Below are 22,262 nucleotides of genomic sequence, written 5' to 3' on the forward strand. Positions count from 1 at the left end.
CTTTCTTCAGCTGCTTCTGCCTTCATTTTGTTTTTCTCACATCTTTTCTTCGGAATAGTTTGACATTTTGTGAAATATATTCACTTTCCTGCCAAGAGAGAGAGGATTGATACCACGATCATGTCTGTGCGATAAATATGAAGAAGCTGGTTAGCTTAGCTTAGCTTAGCTTAGCACAAAGACTAGAAAGAAGTGGAAACAGCTAGCCTGGCTCTGTCTGTCTGTTATTTTCTCTATTAATTCATAATCATTTGATCATTGGATGTGTTGGCTTTTTATTAAACCATAACGTCTTATTTTCTATCTCTACATGCACTGAAACACAATATGTGCTGCGAAACGGAAATTAAATCTGACTTACGATTGTTTTCCTTATCAATTAATATGTTGATTATTTCCTCAATTAATTTATTGATCATTTAGTCTATAAGATGTTAGATAATTGTGAAAAATGTCTTTATATCTGAATATCTGACCTTTGGACAGTTGGTTGAACAAAACAAGTGAAAAGCAGCAAATCAATTAACATGTTGTATCTTATTTTTTAAAAGGAACAAAAACCAATGTGTAGAAAGAACAATTTCTGATTTTACGCTGGGTTTTGTACCGGACTATTTCTTGGCCGGGAGCAGTAACTTCCTGTCGTCATCTTGAAGTTGCCAAGCTGCTATTTCAGCTTTCTTTCACATTGAACACACAAGATATAACATGTTCATTAGAGAGCTTTAGCCAGGCTACCTGTATCCCTCTGCTTCTGGCCTTTGTGCAAAGCTAAGCTAACTGTGGTTTCATATTGGGAGTAATACAGATCGTCTCATCTCACTCTAATCACACAAGTGTATTTTCCAACATGTCAGACTGTTGCTCTAAGTTTCATGACCAAACCTTCCTGCTGCTCTTGTGTTTGTCCTGACTGTAAAATGAAGCTTCTTTTTCTTTCAGCATCATGGTTGGAAAAAACACTTTGTTTGGCTTTGTTTTCCCCTCGGCTTCTTTCTTTTCATTTTTATTTTTTCATGCTTGCTCTGACCCTTTATACTCTGACTCCTCTCAGAGCTGCAACATGATCATGAGCAGACTCCAGAGACAAATATGTCCTTTTTTTTTTTTTTTTTTTTTTTTTTTTTAAACAAAAAGATGGTTACATCCTGGCTATTTCAGAATGGAAGCACTGGCCAAACCACAGGCAGATTTAAGACTCCTGTGATCTGTTAAACAGATGCAGCGCTCCCGGTCGAGCAGGACGCCAGAATAATGTTAAAAACAGCTGAAGTACCACATGGAGCACCAGCTTAGGTGTGGTACTGCTGCACCAAGCAGGACTTAAATAAAAACCGCTCTGTGCCTTTGCATATTCATCCCTATGATTTTGAATGATATATTTATCTAACTGTTATTTGCTTTGGGCTTTTGTGCATTAACTGAGGAGGTGCTTTATGTGGGCTCTGTATTGATTTCTTCGTAGTGAGTGTATTAATCAGTCATGAATGACAGGAACTCGTTACTGACCGTGCTCTCATGTCTTTCCATCTGTCTCATCATGTTCAATCAGCAGCAGCAGGAGGAGCAGCTTCAACAGGTAGGCTGCTTTATGTTTTATTGATTGCACTCAGGCTGTATTTATTTACTGCAGGAGATAGATATGACTACACTTAGAACAACAGGTGGACAGAAGCAGCTGTTGTCTGCTGTCAGGTTATTATAGTGTGTTCCTTAAAGATTTATTATATTGTTCTTGGATCAAAGAGTCTGAGTGTCCTGCCTGAATAATTATAGACTTTTTTTAATAGACTCATTTAAATATAGCAGTTAATAGACACATTCATGATAAAAAAAAACCTGTAATTATAAATTGATTAATGTTGCATTTAAATGACACATTCATAAACTAAACATAAAAAAAATGCCATTTAGTTACTCAATTCCTTTATCTTTAAAAAGTAAATAGACAACTGTTTGCTAAGTTCCACCATATCAGCTTTACAAGGTGATGTCAGTGTTGTGTTTGTTGTGCGGCCCCCTAGTGGCCAAAAACTTCATACTTTTTTAAAATTAAAATCAGTTTTAGATTCACTTTTGTGATTCCATTTTAATTCAATAATCAATTTGATGATAGAATTTTTAATTGCTAAAATGATTGTAATGTATCAAAAAAAAAATTTTCATTCATATAGCACCTTTATTTAAAAATAAATAAATAAATAAAAAATAAAGTTACAAATTGCTTTACAGTTAAGACAAAGAATAAAAGCAAAACTATAAAAACCATAAACTATAAAACAAGTGAAAATAATTTTATAAATCTATCAACTGTTTTATCTTTTTTAACTGTTTTACTTTTTAATCAAAAGTTTATATAATTATTCCCTTGGCACACTCCGGACTCCATACTGTACAGATTTTTAAAAGCTCTTCAGTATTTTTTGCTTTATCAAGTTCAAAGTCTTCTGTGGAGAAGGTATCATGTTGCAGAGTCAGCAGCAGAAAGACGTTACATCACATTTTAATCAACTTGTTGCAGGGAAAATATGTCAGTGCTCTGTTGTTCATTATGTTCACTGGAATGCATCATCTGTTGTCTGTCACCCAGTGTGATGCATTACTGTCCATTTCCATTTCATTTTATTTTAATGTGAACTCAAGTATATTCTTAACAAACCAACCACCATTAATCACCTCTCAGTTCATGAGTCCTGCATATCGCCTTTTATAGATCTTTGTCTTTTTTTTTTTTTTTCTGGTTAATGAAATACAAGAGTCTTTTATTTTCCTTATGGACATCCCTTCTTTATTTTTTGTTTCAATGGGGAGATGGCAAACAAGTGCTGTGAATGTCATCATTAATCTGCTTTCCAAACAAATTAGCAAAGCCTGGCACTGGAGTCCACAGTGAGTTCGTGTTTGCGGGCGATGGATCAAAGCCTGCTGTAGACGGAGCCGCCGGGGAGGGCGTTGACTTCATGGGAGCTTCCTGCTCTCAGGACCCAGGAAACGAGGCGGTGGGAGAGTGTGGGAAGAGGCTGAGTGACTCTTTATGGGCCTCTGAAGACCTCAGCAGCAGGTCAGGGATTAGACGGGATGTGCAGGCCGGCAGGGGGAGCCCGGAGTGGGCCGGAGCTGTGGACCCTCAGAGGGCGATCAGCCTGGATGCCTCCGAGTGCCTGACTGAAATGAACAACCCGTCTTTAGTCAGGAGCACAGCTGTGGAAGACCTGACATCCATCGGAGACCGAAAGTTGTGGGTTAATCAAGGCCAAGAACAAATAAAAGATGGAGTGCCTTGTGACGGAGCAGCTTTAAAGTCCTGCAGTGACTCTGGAAGCAGAAATGTCGCTCCAGAAACACAACAGACCCCTCAAACCCAAAGCCTGTCGCAATCTAGCTTTGATTCCCATCCAGAAGATCATCCAGCAAACAGCAGTAGGAACATTTCCGAGAAGGAGAGCCTTTTTACCAAAATGCCATCTGACACGGCAGCTGAAAACAGCAGCGGTGACTCATCGTTGCATAGGGCCAGCTATTCAAAGCCTGACATTTCTAATGACTCAGAGATGAGGAGCAGTGTGGCTCAGACCACCGGCACCGCTGAACTCCAGAAAACACCCCCCCAAAGCTCTCCAGCCAGAAAGTCTCTGGTGCCGGTCGCTATTTTCAAAGGTCTGTTTGCTGTCATGTTCACCAGTTCAGAACCAGCCCTCCTCAGTTAACTCCTTCCACTTGTTTGATTTATAACGCAGCTTCTGCCGTATGTTATGCAGCACTCTCCCTCTGAATTTTTTCTATGGACGGTAACTTTGACCTGAGGAGAAGCTTGTCCTCCCTCCCCACTTTAGCTTTTTGTTTCATCTCTCCATCTCTGCTCACTCTGCTGGTTATGCAGCCCCCCTGAAAAAGCCACTTTATTGATTTCTACGTGCACTATGTGTGCATTACGGGTCACGTTGCATGCCGCCCCACCCTACATCGCCACTTTCACTTCATTTATTTTTGCCATGTGAATGTAAATAGACACACACTTGGAAGCAAAAGTCGTATTTTATTTCACTCGAGTGGATTTAAAGGAGAAATTAAATTCAAATTTAAAGCCCTTTTTCTCTCTCTTTTCTGTAGCTCAAGCAAAGATGGATAATGGCTCCTCGGACAAGGTATGTGACCTAAAGCTTTTGTGAAGTTGTCTCTCATTTCTTTACATTTAAAGGATCAATCTTATTTATTAAAACTTTGGTCTTATTTTTGTAGGTTTCTCCATCTTTAGTTTTAACTTCAGGTAGATAGGTCTTCATTATCTGGCTAAACTGTTAACTTGTTTACAACCTGCCTCATCATCTGACTGCTCATGTTTTGAGACTGTGCCCATCAGAAAAACAGTATTAGGTATTTGTCTAAAATGATGAGGACCTCTAGTGGTCATCTGAATTGTTACTGTCGTCTGTCAGGAGCAAAGATGGAAGATGTGTCATGTCGTTATCAGTTATAATGGAAACGGCTAGGCTAGCTCTGTCCAAAGATAAGAAAATTCATCTACCAGCACCACTGTTGTCACACAGACAACAGTCCATTACCAACCATAAAACAGGACAGAGCCAGGCTAGCTGACTGTTTTCAGTTTTTATGCTAAGATAAGCCAATTGTCTCCAGTGTAACAGATAGATATGAGTGGTAATGAACTTCCCCGATAACTCTGAAGCAAATAAACGAATTTCCCAAAACATCAAACTATTTCTTTAGACAAGTATTTTTTGTCCCTGAGCAAAACTTTATTGTAGCGGGTGCAGCGGTTGAAGCAGTTGCAGCGGTGATACAGACAATAGTCCATTACCAACCTTGAAGCAGGTCAGAGCCAGGCTAGATGTTTTCCCCTGTTTCTAGTCTTTATTCTAAGCTAAGCCACTTGTCTCCTGTTTAAAAGCTCAAAATAAGAGAGGTATTGATCTTCTCCTCTAACTCTGAAGCAATAAACGTCCCTAAACGAAGCTTGTTGTAGCGGTTGCAGCTGTCATACAGCAGTTGCAATGGTTGCAATGGTTGCAGCTGTCATAGAAACAATAGTCTGCAGAAAGAAACATATTTTTTGTCTCTAAATGAAACTTGATCGTAGCGGTTGCAGCAGTCATACAGACAATAGTCTATTACCAACCATAAAAGAAGACGGAGCCAGGTTAGCTGTGTCTGACTGTTTTCAGCCTTCATGCTAAGGTAAGCTAATTGTCTCCAGTTCAATGTTCAGACATAAGAGTGATATCGATCTATCTTGTCCCTAAACATAACTTTGCAGAAGTTGCAACGGTTGCCATGGTCATACATCAGTAATGGTCATACCCTGTTTTTGAAGGCGACGTGTGTTTTTATGTGTCCAGATCTAAGCTCTTGCTATCACAGCTGTTAGAAATGAAGTCCAGAACTACACAAATAAGACCAAAGCTGTAATTAGCCTGAAGGATCCTTTAACATCATATCCATGGGACAGTTTCATTCTTTTCCATCATTTTTCATTTGTTAAGTTGTTCTTCTGTTTTATGTCATTTCATTGTCATTAGAACTTTTTGTTTTTCATTCATTTTTCCTCCTTATGAAAAAGACTCAAACTGCCACCAAACCAACCTCTTCCCTTAAAAGACCATCCATAGTCACCAAAGGCAACAAAACACTTGCTTCCTCCCGAAACGGACACAGCTCCATTCCCGTTAAAACCAGCAGCACAGGGCCCAGGCAGCCCGGAGTAAGTACAGGTCTGAGTTCAGCTTAGAGTTTAGACCTGAGCTGGGTTCAGGTTTTTAGAAAAGTTTGTTTGACCCTTGCTGTTCTTGTTGATTACTGACCTACACTGAGGTTAAATGACAGTAGAGTAAAATCTAAATATCTGTGTGGTTCATTTTCAGGGTGTTGCTGGTGCAAAGTCTCAAACCCCAGGAGCCAAAACTCCTGCAAAAGCTGCAGCTCAACCAGGTACAGATTCAGGATTTTACATTTAATATGAATTCTTTTTCATTTTGATTTATATCATTTTATAAGAAGTGAGAACTAAAGCTTATTTATCACGTGTCATATTTTTTGTGATACAGCTAGAGCCAAGAAACCTCCCACTCCAAAAATTGATAAAGGTAAAAATAAAGAAAAAGAAACAAGAGCAAATCAGTAGAGATTACCTTCAGCCTCGCATGGCCTCAATGCCACAGTCTGATCCGGTCCGACCTGGATCAAACTTGGTCAGCTTTTAGCTAAGATAGCGCCTAGCTCGTCTTTATGTTTTGTGATTTATTATTATTCCTTTATTATTTTTCTTTCCCCTATGACCATCTACATGTTTAAAACCTTTGATTCTCCGGTTGCTTAAGATGCTCAGAGTGGACAGAGCAGCCCTGGTACTCCCAAATCCCCCTCTAGCCAAGCGCTTTCTGCGAAGGCGGCAGCGGAGGCCAACAAAGTGAAGAAGATCGCGGTGGTGCGTTCTACGCCCAAATCCCCGGGCTCGATGAAGAGCCGCCCGCCGGCTCCTCTGGCCGCGGCAGCGCCGATGCCGGACCTGAAGAACATCAGGTCCAAGATCGGCTCCACAGAGAACATCAAGCACCAGCCCGGGGGTGGAAAGGTAACCTGACTCTGACTCTAACAGTGACACTGACTACACCTCATACAGCAGACAGTCCAAGCCTCTGCTGCTCTGTGCAGACAAGAGTTTTAGATCCATTAATGCTGCACTGGAGGCAAAAATATCTTATTGGTAGATTTGAACCTCACCGGGCAGATCCAGAGGTCAGCTGGTTTTCCAGAGCAGAAGCTGGACTGTGTATGGCCCCTCATTTAGACACTCACTCTCTCATTCCATGTACATTTCTTAAAGAAAAGCTAATGACATTAACTCTCATATTTAAGAAACAACTACAAACTTTGTGTAGAATTTGAGGAAAACAATACCCTCATGTCTGTACTGTAGGTGGAGCAGGCAACTAGTTAGCTTAGCTTTAGTCTTGCATTGCCAGGTGATTCTCCAGTGCTGGAGAATGGTCTAGCTGCACCTAATATATATATATATTATATATATATATATATATATGAGTATGTGGTGAATGTTCGACTGCTAAAGGAAATGAGAGGAAATTTGATCATAATCAGGATTCAAACAGTCTCAGGTTTTTGCATGCGCTCACACAGGGAGCACTGCAACACCAGCTGACGTACAGGCTTCACAGCTCATGTGTCAAACCATCGTCTCCACTATCTCCACATCTAAATGCTAACGTTTTCACTCTTCCAGGTACAAATCCTTGATCAGAAGGTGGACTATAGTAATGTCCAGTCTAAGTGTGGCTCCAAAGGCAATATCAAACATGTACCCGGTGGCGGCAATGTGAGTAACTGAGGGATGAACTCAACACCAGACTCTTGAGTATCTCTGCAGTTATGATCATCAAAACCAACCTTTGGTAAAAAAAAAATAAATAAATAAAATGCTCTTTTGTTTGTGCTCTCCATGTTAAAAAATAGATGATCAGAAGATGGACATGATCACAACCTGCTCAATAATAAGACATTGAAATATATATATATATTTTTAGAAGCTCAAGGTGCATGTAGACAAAAGCCAACTGCTTTAATGCATTAAAGCTGGCATCTGTATAAATATGATGTGCATTAAGTATGATACTGTTAATGTGCATGGATATTTTTGTGTGTTAAAGTGCAGCAAAACATGCACCAAAAATATTTTCCTTATGTGTAAACTCTCATATGATTGGAGATACCAATTGCACCTGAGCCAGTGTCATACTCTGCACATATTTGTAGTTTTATGCACTTAAGTCATTAAAGAACCTGCAGTAGAATAATTTTAGCAGCTTTGTAGTCTGACAAACATGCAAAGTTGTGGATGGCAGCTTTAATGAAATGTAGTCCTCACCCCTTTAACATCTTACTTCTTCATCTTTGGACTGATTCCCTCCTGCGGCACTTCTCATTTTTATTTCTAAAGAACTTTTATTCTTCTTCTTCTTGCACCGTGCAGGTCCAAATCCTCGACAAGAAGCTGGACTTAACTAACGTCCAAGCTCGCTGTGGCTCTAAAGACAACATAAAGCACACGCCTGGTGGAGGCAAGGTGAGTTATCTGAACATTGAAGTGTGAGACATGTTTGTGAGCTCATGTGCCACAGAGCAGAGCAGATATTCACAGTTTAAAACATCTAGTAAACCTTTCCTCTTCACGTAGCCTACTGTATCATTTCTATATACAGTACAGCTGCATTTGATGCTTTTTTCTCTTTTTAACACAAGGTTAAATTCCTGTCATTACAGTAGTGTCACAGTTTGATGGTCTCACCCTTCACCTCTCACTGACTCAGTGGGGTAACGGTCTCTTCCCCTCGACTCTGCACTTTTCCAGGTTAAAATCCTTGATCAGAAGGTGGACTATAGTAATGTCCAGTCTAAGTGTGGCTCCAAAGACAATTTGAAACGTGTACCCGGTGGCGGCAGTGTGAGTAACTTAAGGGATGAACTCAGCACCAGACTTGAGTGTCTCTGCAGTTACGACCATGAAAACCAACCCTCTCAGTATAAATGGAAAGTCTTTTACTCTTCAAGGTCAAAATACATCAGAGGTTTTCAAAGTCTGACACACACAAATTTTTTATTTAAGGTACAATTTGGTAGCTTAATTTGACACTGTAATGGATCTTATTGTTGTTTTGTGTTTTACTTTTATTTGTGGGATAATCATGCTACAAACTACAATTCCCATCATTTTGGGACTACAATTTGAGCCAAATTGTTGGATGCAGACAATTATCACTGAAATACTTTAATACTAAGTAAAATATAAATACGTGATGATTCTCAGGTTTCAGGAGTTATAAGGAGCATTTTTTTTATTTCTAAGCAGATTTATGGACATTTTATTCACTATGGAAATTGGAGTTAATGCAAATGATCTGTCACACTGATTATAAAAAATATGTGTATCATGTCAGTGTGTCCTGATTTGACTGAGTTATGACTCAGAGAATAAGTATGATTTTACTCCCTGAGCTGTCGCGGCCTCTCAGAACTGAGAACCATCATGTTTTTAAGTTTTCTTCAGTGTCAAACTGATCCACTGGTAGTTGTCTGTACATCCATTGATAAATTACACACAGGAACTACTAATTGTTAATTCGGCATAGTTCATTTTCCAAAATGTAAATAAATTAATAAATCCAGTTGTAGCTCGCTGAATACATGTTTTAAATCCGTTCACATAAAAGAAAACCTTGAGCATTTAATGTAACATTATCCAAGTGGCTTAGAAACTGTATAAACATATTTAATTATACTGATATTTAAGCTCTAATTAAAATTTTTTACCGATGATTCTCAGATCTGTCAACACTGCTCACTTGTCTCCCTCCTCACAGTTTGAAAACCTCTGAAATACTTGACCCTGAAGGTGGAGTATAGTAAAGTGCAGTCTAAGTGTGGCTCCAAAGTCACACTCAAACATGTATCCAGAGGGGTTAATGTCAGTAACTAAGGGATCTCCTCATCTCAGCAGTTATGATCATCACACCAACACTTGTTAAAAAGAGATTTGAAGTCCTTCCCCTGTCCTCTTTAAATAGCCATGTTCCCTGGTTAGCTCTCACTCCCTTGAGCCTCAAACTCGTCCCATCCAAGATCTAATTTCTTCTCCAGCAGTGGTCCTCATTCGCAGCTCTGCTGCTGCTGCTGTTGCTTCCTCCAGGTTAACCGTCTCTTTTCCCCACATATCGACTTTCCAGGTACAAATTCTTGATAAGAAGCTGGACTTAAGCAATGTGCAGTCCCGGTGTGGCTCCAAAGATAATATAAAACATGTACCCGGTGGTGGCAATGTGAGTAGATGAATAAGGGTGAGCTGCAGCTACTGCCAAAAACCCTTCTTCTTGCTTCTACTGAATGCATCTTCACAGAGGAGCACGAAACCTCCTGTATGTCCGGCCCATTTCCTCCTGACTCTCAGACCTGTTAACACCTCCTATTAACAGTCTTATCATTACACTTATGGACAGGCCTGGGCATTTCATACTGACAGCTCTACATTTACTCTACTACCAGTAGTTTAGATTTTGAAGGAGCAAGTGCAAGTTTTGCTTTTGCTACATAGCCAACATTAGCATTAACAGTTGTTTACTTACTGTGGAGGACCAGGGATGTCACAGGAAAAGTGATAAATCATTTCTTTGATTTCATATTTTAATAGGCATTAAACATGGGAATTGTAGAAAGAATTTAAAAAATGAACAATTAATCGATTAATAAATACTTAATATTTAAAACTGGATTTACAAAATCAGCATAAAACATAAAACCTATTTAGAAATACATTTATTAATTTATGAATAAATAAAAGAATTTGAGAAACTATTTGAAAAGGCATCGTAAAAATGGGAATACATACCTGGATTCCATTTCATTTTTTCCAGCTGCTTTTCCGTTTCCTCTTACCTAATCGATTAGCTTAGTTATTTAGCTTCTCCTATGATGATGCTATAAAAGGAGAAGCTAAATGACGAAGGTATCTTTTATTTATTAACTTCTGTGTTATAACTCTCATTTATTGTTTTTTCTCTTTTGTTGTCGCTGTTGTTCTTTTGTCATATATTGTTGTTTTTTTTTTTATTATCCTTGATAATTGTGTTTTCATGAATATGTTAAAAGGCAAATAAAAAATCTCTATAGCAAAAACAAACAAAAAAGCGTTTCCTTTTAGCCCCTAGTGGGTCCTCCATATCTTACCAATCTAGAACAAACATTGCAAGTTCAGCATTTAACCCTCAATTCTGATTTTTTACTTCTTTTTTTCTCCTGAAGTTAGCATGTTAATCAGCTAGCCTCTCTCGTCACTTTTCCGATACCGAGTCACTGTAGCGTCCAGTCTGCCCTGAAGAGGACGCATTATAACCTCTTGTCTTTTAAATGCAATGATAGGTGAAGCTGTTGCCAAGACGAGTAAATAAACAGCTGCTATTGCTAATGTTAGCTATGTAGCAATAGCAAAATGTACACATAGCTCCTTAAATCAGTGTTTTTGTCAGTGTACCGTGCTCACAATGCATCTGCTGTCACAGCTCACAGTGTTATGTAATGCTCATGGTCTAATGTAAGCTTGATAACTCTGTTGAATCTGTGCTTGTCGGTTTGACTGTGATCAGTGTTCAAGAGTTTCTACCACCCAAACCAGCCCCTCAACCAACATGCATGAATCCTGTGTGTGGGTGTTTTATATTTAAACTGATCCTCGAGTTGCTAAACGTCTTAATTCTCTCATGGTGAAGTGAACTAATCGTGCCGTCAACACGTAAAGAGAAGGAGCCTCTGCACAGTAACAAAGAGTCTCTATCCTCCGACAAACTGCGCCTGTTGTTGTGGCTGTGACCTCAGCCGAGAGGGACATGGCGCTTTGTGTTACGAGAAGATCGGCCATGACAGGAGGACCCGAGATGAGATCATTTTAGACTTGAACTGTGATGCATGGCGACAGTTAACAGGAGCAGGGCATGTTCAAAATGCAGATTATGATCAAATAAAAGCTAGAATTAATTCATATTTTTAACATGAAACTGTCTCGTGAAGGTTTTAATGCTCACAGTCAGTGATACAAAACTTCAATATCTAATCCAGTGTTTTAACGATCTGTTTTCCCTCTTTGATGACAGTGTTAATCAGTAGAAGACTAACAGGATCAGCTCCTCTCTACCTGCATGCAAACTGAGTGTGAACTTTCGTTTCTCTGTTTACTCCAACTGAACCAGTGTTTTTCTGCTTTGTTCTCTTCGCAGATTCAAATCGTGCACAAAAAGATCGACCTGAGCACCGTCACATCGAAGTGTGGATCGAAAGACAACATTCGTTACAAACCAGGTGAAATGTCATTTTGTCAGATGTTGTGGTTTTAAATTCAAAAAGACCAACAAAAAACTATGAATCTTTAAATGAAAAGCAAATATGTTATTCAAAGACAGTGATTTAATGTAATTTCATTGTGAAACGTTATTTTCAGCAAGTTCCTTCTTGACCTTTGGGAACAGTATAAGCATCAAAATACTCAAAGGTTTACTTACTGGCTTTGAAGAGCTTTCAGTTACATCTCTCAGTCTTCATCAGTGAATGAAGCTGGCTCAGGTGTTCTACAGTGGTGGAAAAGAAGTACATACTCTATAGAGCAATACCTTTACTACGAATATTTTACAGATACTGTATAGTTACCAGTTTGTTTTCAGAGTCAGATTTTATTAAAAAATAACACGATAAACGTGTAAAATACAGAACATTGTTAAAGATAAAGTGTGTTTGGTTTGTGTGTCTAGATGTTTCAGGTGTTTTTGAGTTTAGTTCCACTTCTTTTCTTCTCTTGGTTTCTTCTAAATAATTGAGTCACAAAGGGGGAAATGGTCCAATCTTTCACAAAAAGAGCAAAGATTTGGAGAAAAGTTAAAAAAGAATGAACACAGTTTTGTTCATCAAATCTTTGCTTTTTCTTTTTCCTTGGGCTCTCAGACTGGGACCCACTGGACTGAACTAACTGTAATAACAGTATAAGTAGTTATAACCAGCTCCACCTCAAGCAACTACACCAGTAAATTGCTGCTGAGCAATTGAATTCATTTTAGCTGATATTACTTAAAGGAGAGGATCTGAGTTATTCTTCCACCACTGGTCTTTGTTCACCTTTCGTAAATAAAGAAAAAAAGTTATAGGAAATTACCAAAAAAAGGGTTATGGCTAGAGCTAAACAGCTAAACAATGTCTTATTTCTATGTATAATTGCAAATGTATTTGAACATATTTTATGTTTTCTGTTTTGGTTAGGTGGTGGAAATGTGGAGATCAAAAATGAGAAGCTGGAGTTCAAAGTCCAGTCTAAGGTCGGTTCTCTGGACAACATCGGCCACGTTCCCGGAGGAGGACTGAGGAAGGTAAAAACACCTCAGCCAAACTTTAGGTTAAAAACACAAGATTTACTTCCTGTATATATCAGACGCCAACATGGTGCCCCTGTTGTGACTGTCATGTTCTGCCTGTTGCATGGTCAAAGCCTCATCTGCTGGAGACTCATCTACGTTCTTACAGCAGCATCGATGTTAGATTTATCAACACTGATTTTACAAGGTTTCCACACAAACACATCCATGATTAGAGCTTATAAAAATAAAACATCGCTGAGCTCTGCTCACCCTCACACACCCTCCACTCATTCATCTCATTCTTCCCTCCTGAGTTTCTCATCATCACCTTTCGTCTTTTTACTTTGAGCTTCAGACGCCTCCATCTTCTCCATCCAGTTCAGTATAAATCCTCAGTTTTATCATGATCTTTTTATTTTTTTCATGTTTAGTTGCTTTGATTTCTGTTGAAACCATCGTGTGTTTTTGTTGCATGCCTTGTTCATTCCCTTTTTTGCTGGGGCTCCTCTGTAGAGGGAGAAGGGGAAGGACGCAGAGGGGAGCACCTCAGGCAGCCCCTCCATCCCCTCCCCCGCTGTCACCCCCCCTCTGTCACCCCAGACTGTCCCTTCAGCACCCAACACACCCATCCTGACGAACCCCCTCATAAAGATTGAGGACTCCTGTAAGTATTCACCAGCAGCAACAGCAGAAATGTTTCTGAAATCTGGTCGTTCTTTCATCACAGGTTTTAGTTTGGGTTTTTTTCTGTGGATGTTTGTTGTAACCAGGTTTTATTACGACCAAAAACATTCTTACATTTTAACAATGTGGGCACCCAAACGTTACACCTATATGTGGATGTGGATGTAGTTGAAGGCAGGATGTTGGATGATGAGGTCTGGCTCTCAGTCCAGTTCATCCAGAAGGTGCTGGATTAGGTTTGAGGGCAGGACCAGTCAAGTTCTTCACACCAAACTGGGAAAACCAGTTCTTTATGGAGCTGGTGCTGTCATGTTGAAACAGGAAAGAGATAAACAGCAAACTATTTACACAAAGTTGGAAGAAAACTATTGTCTAAAATATACTGTAGCATTAAAATTTTCTTACTTAAATCAAGTGTTTATCTTCCAAATTGTTGTTCTGACTGAGATCACATTAAAGAGACATTTTCACTGCCAGTGTGAAGAGCAAGACTGATTACAGTGACCAAAAAAAGCTTTCACACTGAATATACACAAGTAATAATAATAATAACTTCATATAGCACTTTTATTAACATCGTTACAAAGTGCTTTACAAGAAAAAAGTAAAGCCAGATAAAAGAAAAGTCCTGAGCAGCATAAATAAAACATCTCAAATCAACAACATACATAAAGATCTGACAGTAAATGAAAAGAGGCAATAAAATATGTAAAAACAATAATAAGGTATAAAACAAATAAATAAAACGCATATTAAAATTTCAAAATTTTTTAAATCCAACTGGAGAAACAAGCTGCGATCCATAAACGATGCAGATTCCAAAACACTTACAAAAATACAAAACGAATACAGCAAAACGTGCTGCAGGAAGCCAAAACAAAGACATTAACAGCAAACACGCTGCAAATACAGAAGGTCAAGGTGTTCCACTGAGCGCTCCCCCTAGAGGCCTGCAGCACTTCTGTTGTCTAGTGTGAATATGCAGTGCTTTTTTCTGTTGCATTTGTTTTTCGTTTCTCATTTTGGAAGTGTTTTGGGCCGTTGCAGCCCGTTCACCCTTGTCAGCCACCATACACCTCTGTGTTTCGATCACTGAATGAAAGTGTAGCAGCCTCCAGCATGTCTGACTCTCACCTGTGATCTCGCCGCAGATTGAGAGCCACAAACTGACCTTCCGTGAGACAGCCAAGGCCCGTACTGACCACGGTGCCGAGATCGTCTCTTTGGAAGACTCCCCCCACCAGCTCAGCACCGTGTCCTCCTCCGGCAGCATCAACATGGCCGACTCTCCGCAGCTCTCCACGCTGGCCGACCAGGTGTCCGCCTCTCTGGCCAAGCAAGGCTTGTGAATGCACCCACCTCCTCCCTCCTCCTCCTCCTCCTTCACCTCAAAAACACGACCACGTAGAGGAGTTGTGATGCCTTCCTCATTATTTTCACAGGACTTTTTTAGCTACCCATCATCACTGTTTACCCTTCACTAACCTTTCAAACTGTTTTTCAGCCATTACTAGTAGAGTAATGAGAAAAAAATACGGATTAACAAGTAGGCCAAAATGAATTTAATTTCTCTCTGTGGTCTTTGATCTCTTTATTCGCTATGATTTCTACCTTTTGTAAGTGTCCCTTTAAGAGTTAAAGCGCCCCAGCAGAGCAAAATCCTCCTTTATTTTATATCTACACATGTCCTGGTGAATCTGATTTAAGACCTGTCACGCGGACTGTAAACCCTTTAGTTTTGTCCCCTTCGATGGGTGTCCCCTCATGTTTTGTTTTTAAAATATAGAGATACAGAACCTGGAAAAAGGAGGGAAACGCAGACTGTTGGGGTCCAGTTACAGGGTACAGTGGCGAGGGGGCGTCTGAGGGAAAAAAAACGTTAAAAGAAAAGTAGCAAATTTCTCGTTAAAAGGCAGAAAAGATGCTTTCAGACCTCACTGCTGTCTTTGCTTTGTTTAGTCCCGACATGTGCTGCACCTCGAGCTACCGTAGGTGACGGCAGGGGGGTGCTACCTGGATTTAAAAAAGAAAAAAACAACAGCTAGAGTAGAAACTTGTGTTGGGCACAGTTTTATAATCGTACTCTGTGGATATGACATGTATTTGATATGAAGAAACATTTGTATTGTGCCTGCTACTGTCAGTGTTCATTTTTTTTTTTGTTTTGTTACTGCTCTATTGTAAATGCGCTAAAGCTTGACGTACAAGGAGGAGAATTAACCTTAATGCGTTTTAAAGTGTAACTTTCATGGCCAAAATTGTCGAGAGACAGAACGAGTTCATCAGTATTTAAACTGCTGTATGCACTTAAAGTTAGGTAGAATAAATAATGTTTAATCGCAGTTAATCAGTCTTAAAGCGTGGCTACGTAACTTCTGCTAAACTGAGGCCACTTTTTGTGATTATGCTGAATGCTACGACCGCTAATTAGCATTTAGCTGAAATGCTAAGCTATTGTAACAGTAGCACGAGTTTAGAAGAATCGTAACATCATTTCAGTGGCTTTAAGCTACTGGTCACACCAGACCGAGTGCGGCTGTAGCAACAAAACCGCTGAGCATGATGATTCGAGCGAAGTCCGTTTCGTTGCTTGTTAATTCAACTTTTCAGAACTGTCAGAAGAAGATTGTGTTTTTTCTTCAGTTAAGAGTTACATAGTCGCGCTTTAAAAGGTTTGGAAAAGCTAGTGTTTTAAAATGTACTCTACAGGAGTGAATATGGGTGTGTTGCAGGGCAGATGGATGGATGGTGGGTTGACTGGGCCAAGTTGAGATGAGGGATTTTCTGCTAAAGTGAGCAACGAGAGAAACTGTACAGCATTGAGTCACATCTACAGCACTGAACATAAAGAGACACAGGATTCATCAGGATGTGGCTCTCAGCTGGTTGTTCTTATCTTCACAGATTTTAACGCTTGAGTTCCTGGCAAAGAAAAGGCTGCACTACTACACACTGGCCAACATTATGTGGACACCTCAGTTTTACCTCCAAAACCATGGGCTTTAATATGGTGCTATAACAAACATCCACTCGTCTGGTTTCAGGCTTTCCACCAGATTTGGTGCTCGCCACAAAGTTGGAAACACTATCGTCTAAAACAGGCGTCGACCTTTTGTGTTTGCAGTGTGTGAAGAATTATTTTATCTCCATACATATCCTGGTTAAATCTGACGTCATTTAAGATATACTTAAGATATTCTGTTGCAATGACTGTAAAGTTTTAGGAAGTTAATGCCCCATTTTCCCCCTTATGTTTTGTTAAAATATCACCATATCAACTTGGAAAACAGGAACATGCAAATTATCTTGGTTCAGTTTGTATTCATTCATTCATTCATTCAATCTTTATTAAGGACACAGCTTTTCTTTTTTTCATTATTTCATTCATATTAAAGCAGTAAATAATTTATCTTCTAAATGAAGCAATGTCCACAGGTATGACCATTTTTTTCATGAATATTTTCAAGCCAAAAACAAAGATTATAGGAAACTCAAGATGATTCTGTGCAACTGAAACATGTTTTTGTTCTACTTTACTTTCCTGTTAATCATCTCACGCCCCCTAGTGGAGTCTCAACCCTGATGCTGGGAACCATTCGTCTAAAATATTGTATATATTATTTTCTTAATTTGAATTAAATAAGCCCAAATTATTACCAAAAGCACTCAAAATTAAATTAAATTGAGAGGCATGTCCACATACTTTTGGCTACATGGTGTATCTCATAAAGGGAGATTAGAAGAGATTTCAACTTTTCAGGTGAACAAACATTTCTTTTTCCTGTGAGGCGTTGTTGTAAAGAGCCTTGTATTTTATATTTGAATGAAACAACCAGCTGGGGATTTGTTACCAGTTTCCTGTTTTTTTCTCAATTTGTAAGACACTCAGTTCATGTGCTCAAAGATGTTGATCAATATTCCTCAATATGATTCATCACTATGAGTAAAACAACTTCTTGCATGCACCTCATGTGAGAAACAGCCGTCTGCTTGTTGCCTCCCCTTCACAAAGTGGTCTCTTTGTATATCCTGTTTATATATGATATGCTCTCTGGATTCTGAAGGATATACTGACTAAAAAAAATTGTGTGTGTGTGTGTGTGGGTGGTGCTAACCTTCACTCACAGATTGTGATAAAGAGTCAAGAAGTCCCACACTTTGCTCCCAAACTGTGTGTGTTTACCATGTATTGCCAACATAGATATAAAAACAGTATTTTATCTCTATGATTGCAAAGATGCTACTTTTCATTTAAAAGAACAGACTTGTAGGACTTAAGTGTGTGCTAGCAACATTATCTGCATGCTACAGTAAATTCTCGGATCTTTTTTTCTCCAGTAGACCACATTTCCTCTCGATGTGCAGGACAGACATGAGTGGCTGAGGGGTGGGAGTAGTTCCCAGTTTAAGGCACTGGAGCTGTTTGGAGAGGTTTCTGCAGTAAGGAAAAACTCATCACTCATTTTTTTTTTTGGTTCATTCTGACGCTGTACAGTTGTGGAAATGTGATTGTTCTCGTTATTGTGCATTTTATCAATAACTGGTTTATGATGATTCTTGTTGCTGTATATGTGTATTTGAAAATAAATGCTATGAAGTCACAGTTGTCGTTGAAGGAGGGCAACACAAATCGCACACACATTAACACCATTTCTTGTCCGAGGACACTTCGACATTCCGACGACCCACTCTATCTCCTGTGCCTTACTATACTATGACGTTTTTCTGATTTCCTATACTATGCCATTTTTATGTCTGACTATAATGACTTTGTATGCCTTAGTATGACTTTTTATACCTTAGTATACTATGCCATTTTTATAACTTACTATACCATGACGTTGTTCATAAGTTTGTGAACGTTATCGTGCATTTTATGACTAAAGCACAAAACTTTCTCCAGTGTTTCTATAAACCATGGAGTTTATTTTCAGACGTGGAGGCATTTCAGATGTGACCTTTGGTACAGGGCAGAGGCAGCTGGAGTAATGAGTGTGGTCCAGACCAAACTAGCATGCTAGCTTCTGATTAGAATGCTTATGCTAATGTGCTAGCTAGTCATGTGATTCCACAGTAACACACAGCAGAAGTTGTCCATATTTTTAACAAGCTACAGCTACCTTAGCACCTGGAAATGGAGTCTGCAGTCTCCCTGCAAAAATGGTGCTCTAAGCAAAATTATTATACACAGCCACAGGAGCAAATACTCATCTTTATGCAATTTTAGCAAAGATATACATGATAATGGAGAAACTGGGCAAAACCTGGAAAAATTCAAAGCTGAGGTCAATGACCTCCAAAGGTCACCAGAGATCAGATATAAACTGCCTCCACGTCTGAAATAAAACCTTGGGGGCTTGAGCATAGGAACACGGTAGTTCAACGGTCGAAAAATGTAGTTCAAAAGGAAATGGCTGTTTTACTAGATAAAGCAGTGAAAATATTTAAATTTATTTATTTATTCATTTGGCATTTTTTAAGTGGCTGAAATACTTTTTTTTTTTTACCGACCCCAGCAACACATCGCTCAAATTATGTGCAGGTCCAGCAGTTTAACTAGTGTATTACTGCGCACAAGCGCACCTATGGCTGTCATTGTAGTTCCCCGCAGATCCACCGTTAAGCGTGTTGTTGCGCTTTTGAGTCGGAATACGGAGGTTCAACGATTGGAAAAAAGGAAGTTCAAAAGAAAGGGCTGTTTGACAGCAAGATAAAGCGGTGAGAGTATTCCAAATATAGCAAATATTGCAGAACCCCTAAAAAAACGCCCACAGAAAAAAATCTCATCAGTTAAATAAAAAATAACTACCTCACGCAACCCCACTTCAAGAAGCCCTTCTCACATGTTCACTTTTTTATGCTACAAACCTTCAATGCAATGATTTTATAGATGCACAGAACAGATATGATAAAGTGTAAACTACTGACTCCAGTGATTTAAGACACGTTTGACACTGAAGGACTTGAGGCCAGAACAACTGCACCAAGTTAAACATAAATGTTTTAATGGTACTATTTACAAAAAAGAAAAAACAATTCTGCTTTTTGATTAGGTTAACTGCTGCAACAATCGAACAGGTACATCGACATCTTGCTCAACTACAAAAGAAAAAACAGTGATTGAATGGCTGTGGCATAAAAAGAGGTGTAAAATGAAAAACAACCATAGATTTTTTTTGCATAGCAATTAGGGTGACAGGAGAGGAGGGGGTGGGGGAGCAAGAGTGTGGTTATATGGACATTACGGGGTGGTGAAAACAAAATATCCCATCTTGCAACACAGTAGTCTGGATCTGATTAATCTGAAAGTGAAACTATTAAACAGCAGAAAATATTCCCTTAAATTGAAGAACCTGAGCTCAGGGTGGCTTCTAGCTGAGAGCTGCTACATTTGAAATGTTTGCAGGAGAAAAGCTGAACCAGAAAAAAGAGGAAGGGGAAGGGAGAGGGGGGTAAGTGTGTTAAGTTTTTATTTTGCCACATTTTGACTTCTGTAATACAACAATGACTGAGGAGAAGGGAGTGAAATTAGCAGATGGTACAAATTATCCCGTGATTTATTCCTTTTTTCTCTTTTTAATAAGTGGAAGTCTCACTGTGTGCTGTTGTGATAAGACTAACATCAGCATGTTTTTCAGCATGCAGCAGCGCTTTCTGTAGGGCAAGTGCTCAAAAGACAACCCCAGTCCTGTATGTACGTTATGATCACCCTTTTTAAACAAAACAAAAACAAAAAAAAAAAAAGAAAAACAGAACAGGAGAGTTAAAAAGGCTGCGGGGCGAGATGGGAGCTGGACACTCTCCACAGAGACTGTAAAGGAATGATTTTTACTATTCAAAAAACACAAAGAATGTGTTACGCTGGAACAGACAGAACAAATACAAATAAAACATGTCAGGAATGAAAAACAGAGAAAAGCAAACCAACAAAACTAGACTTGGCAGTTGGAGAAGTGCTCTGGTGATTTCAGGCGACCTCTGGGGGGGAGAAGGAGGGGCCACATCTCAAATGTACCTGTTTATTTGGATGAGGAGGGGAGAGGGTGGTATTTTTTCTTGTTTTGTTATTTGTCACTCCACTAAAAATGTACATGGGAATTACAAGCAAACTAGTCAATAGAAAACACCCTTTGGCCATATTTTGAGGAGTCCGCTACATAGTGCGCTACAAGTGTACACGCGACATATGAAACACCACTAAGCCCCCATGTACATTGTTTAGCCTACTACAGAAATCATTTTTTGAAACATGTTGTTTTATACTTTTTTTTTTTTTTTTAATTTTTTTTTAACATTTATCCTTTTTTTCCTGTGACAAAAACAAGTGTAGGGAAAGGCTTCTATCTCCATAATGTTCACTAAAAACTGTGAAAAGTATTAGACTGATGTTTGAATATCAAACAACAGGAACCCATTTAATATCTTATTCTGCTTTGAGGTTCTGCTTGTTAATGCCAGAGAGGAGTGGTGGTGGGGTGGGGGGTAAATGGGTGCTGGAGGGGTGGGATGGGGGGCCGGGCGACCTCAGCCTTGTCAGTCATTCATCGGTGGGTGGAGGCCTTGTGCTTGGGGCCGTTATCGTCATCACAAGGCAGATCCATGTCGTCCGAATCCAGACGTCCGTAGGCTGTTGCTCGGCAACCTGAGATGCTGCGCATTCTGGGCCTGATGTGGTGGTCGCTCTCTGCCTCGGGCTCCGGGGCCGGGTCTTCTGGCAAGGGGAAGCTGCGACGCTCCCACGGCGCTACCGTCTGAAAACACCAGAGAACAGAGTTTGCTTAAAACCTTGAAAACATGGCTTTTATAATTGTTTCCACACAGCTGCAATAATGAGAGCGGCAACAGAAACTTGACCATTGTTTCTTCGTGTAAGGAAAAATGCCAAACATTTCCTGGTTCCAGCTTCACAGATGTGAGGATTCACAGCTTTTCTTAGTGATACATGAGCGTAAACTCATTATTGTTGGGGTTCGGACCACTGACAGGAGAAAAACAAGGTATTTGAAGACAATGACTAACCAGGAAACAATGAAGTGGCCGGTATTCTCTCTCTCACATGAACTGAGAGCAACACTATTCAAGTCTCCCAAAAGAGCCAAAGTGTGCACCAGTGAATTAATGAAGGTCAACTCTTTACTCAAGTACGACCATTCAGAAACACAAACACACACACTTGTACTAATAAATTGTCTTTGACCTTCACTCATCCTCACAGTTAAAGTTGTAGGGAAATGAAACACTCCAAGGTATTACAAAGAGTTTAAAAGTCAAAACCTGCTTCATCAGATCTGTGGGTGTAGTTTGTTTATGCTGCAGCACCGTCTGTCAAACACCTCTTCAGCAGTCTAGTGATTCTGATTCAGATGTTGCTAAATAACTGATGCGCAGAAACACATGATGACATTTTTCTTGTTACTTACCCCTGACTTCTTTAAACCAATGGGACAATAAAGGGTAAAAATACATCACAAATAAAGACGAATGTCATATGAAAATTGTTCAAACTTTGGAATAAAACTGTTCATGTAGGATTCACAGTTCAGAGGAAGAAACTGATTAAGAAAATCAGACAATTAAAAAGGGGCAGTCAACTCATTTCACACATAAAAAGGTCAGTTAAGTAGTCGTGGGAACTGCTGCTCGGCCTCTGAACACTGTTCT

At 39.5% G+C, this 22,262-nt stretch overlaps 2 protein-coding genes across 31 annotated transcripts in view; one reads left to right on the top strand and one right to left on the bottom strand.

Annotated features, from left to right (window-relative positions):
- Positions 1 to 18,204, top strand: part of LOC130162224 (microtubule-associated protein tau-like) — a 33,222-nt gene extending 15,018 nt beyond the window's left edge. For 10 of the 27 annotated variants that reach the window (XM_056365861.1, XM_056365862.1, XM_056365848.1 and 7 more), the window contains 11 exons: positions 1,553 to 1,579; positions 4,111 to 4,145; positions 5,579 to 5,719; positions 5,880 to 5,946; positions 6,063 to 6,101; positions 6,336 to 6,589; positions 8,003 to 8,095; positions 9,753 to 9,845; positions 11,793 to 11,874; positions 12,823 to 12,929; positions 14,753 to 18,204. In XM_056365861.1, the coding sequence (XP_056221836.1) occupies positions 1,553 to 1,579; positions 4,111 to 4,145; positions 5,579 to 5,719; positions 5,880 to 5,946; positions 6,063 to 6,101; positions 6,336 to 6,589; positions 8,003 to 8,095; positions 9,753 to 9,845; positions 11,793 to 11,874; positions 12,823 to 12,929; positions 14,753 to 14,950 (1,136 nt within the window). In that variant the 3' untranslated portion in view covers positions 14,951 to 18,204. Of the gene's footprint in view, positions 1 to 1,552; positions 1,580 to 4,110; positions 4,146 to 5,578; positions 5,720 to 5,879; positions 5,947 to 6,062; positions 6,102 to 6,335; positions 6,590 to 8,002; positions 8,096 to 9,752; positions 9,846 to 11,792; positions 11,875 to 12,822; positions 12,930 to 13,430; positions 13,582 to 14,752 lie in introns of all 27 variants that reach the window. The other 17 variants (XM_056365852.1, XM_056365847.1, XM_056365849.1 and 14 more) reach the window with 9 other exon arrangements.
- A 1,380-nt stretch (positions 18,205 to 19,584) lies between these two features.
- The window catches only part of LOC130162214 (KAT8 regulatory NSL complex subunit 1-like), a 30,157-nt gene continuing 27,479 nt past the window's right edge, over positions 19,585 to 22,262 (bottom strand). For all 4 annotated transcript variants that reach the window (XM_056365830.1, XM_056365832.1, XM_056365831.1 and 1 more), the window contains one exon: positions 19,585 to 21,352. In XM_056365830.1, the coding sequence (XP_056221805.1) occupies positions 21,143 to 21,352 (210 nt within the window). In that variant the 3' untranslated portion in view covers positions 19,585 to 21,142. The remainder of the gene's footprint in view (positions 21,353 to 22,262) is intronic.

The sequence above is a fragment of the Seriola aureovittata genome, chromosome 21 (genome assembly GCF_021018895.1).
Source record: "Seriola aureovittata isolate HTS-2021-v1 ecotype China chromosome 21, ASM2101889v1, whole genome shotgun sequence".
Classification (NCBI taxonomy): Eukaryota; Metazoa; Chordata; class Actinopteri; order Carangiformes; family Carangidae; genus Seriola; species Seriola aureovittata.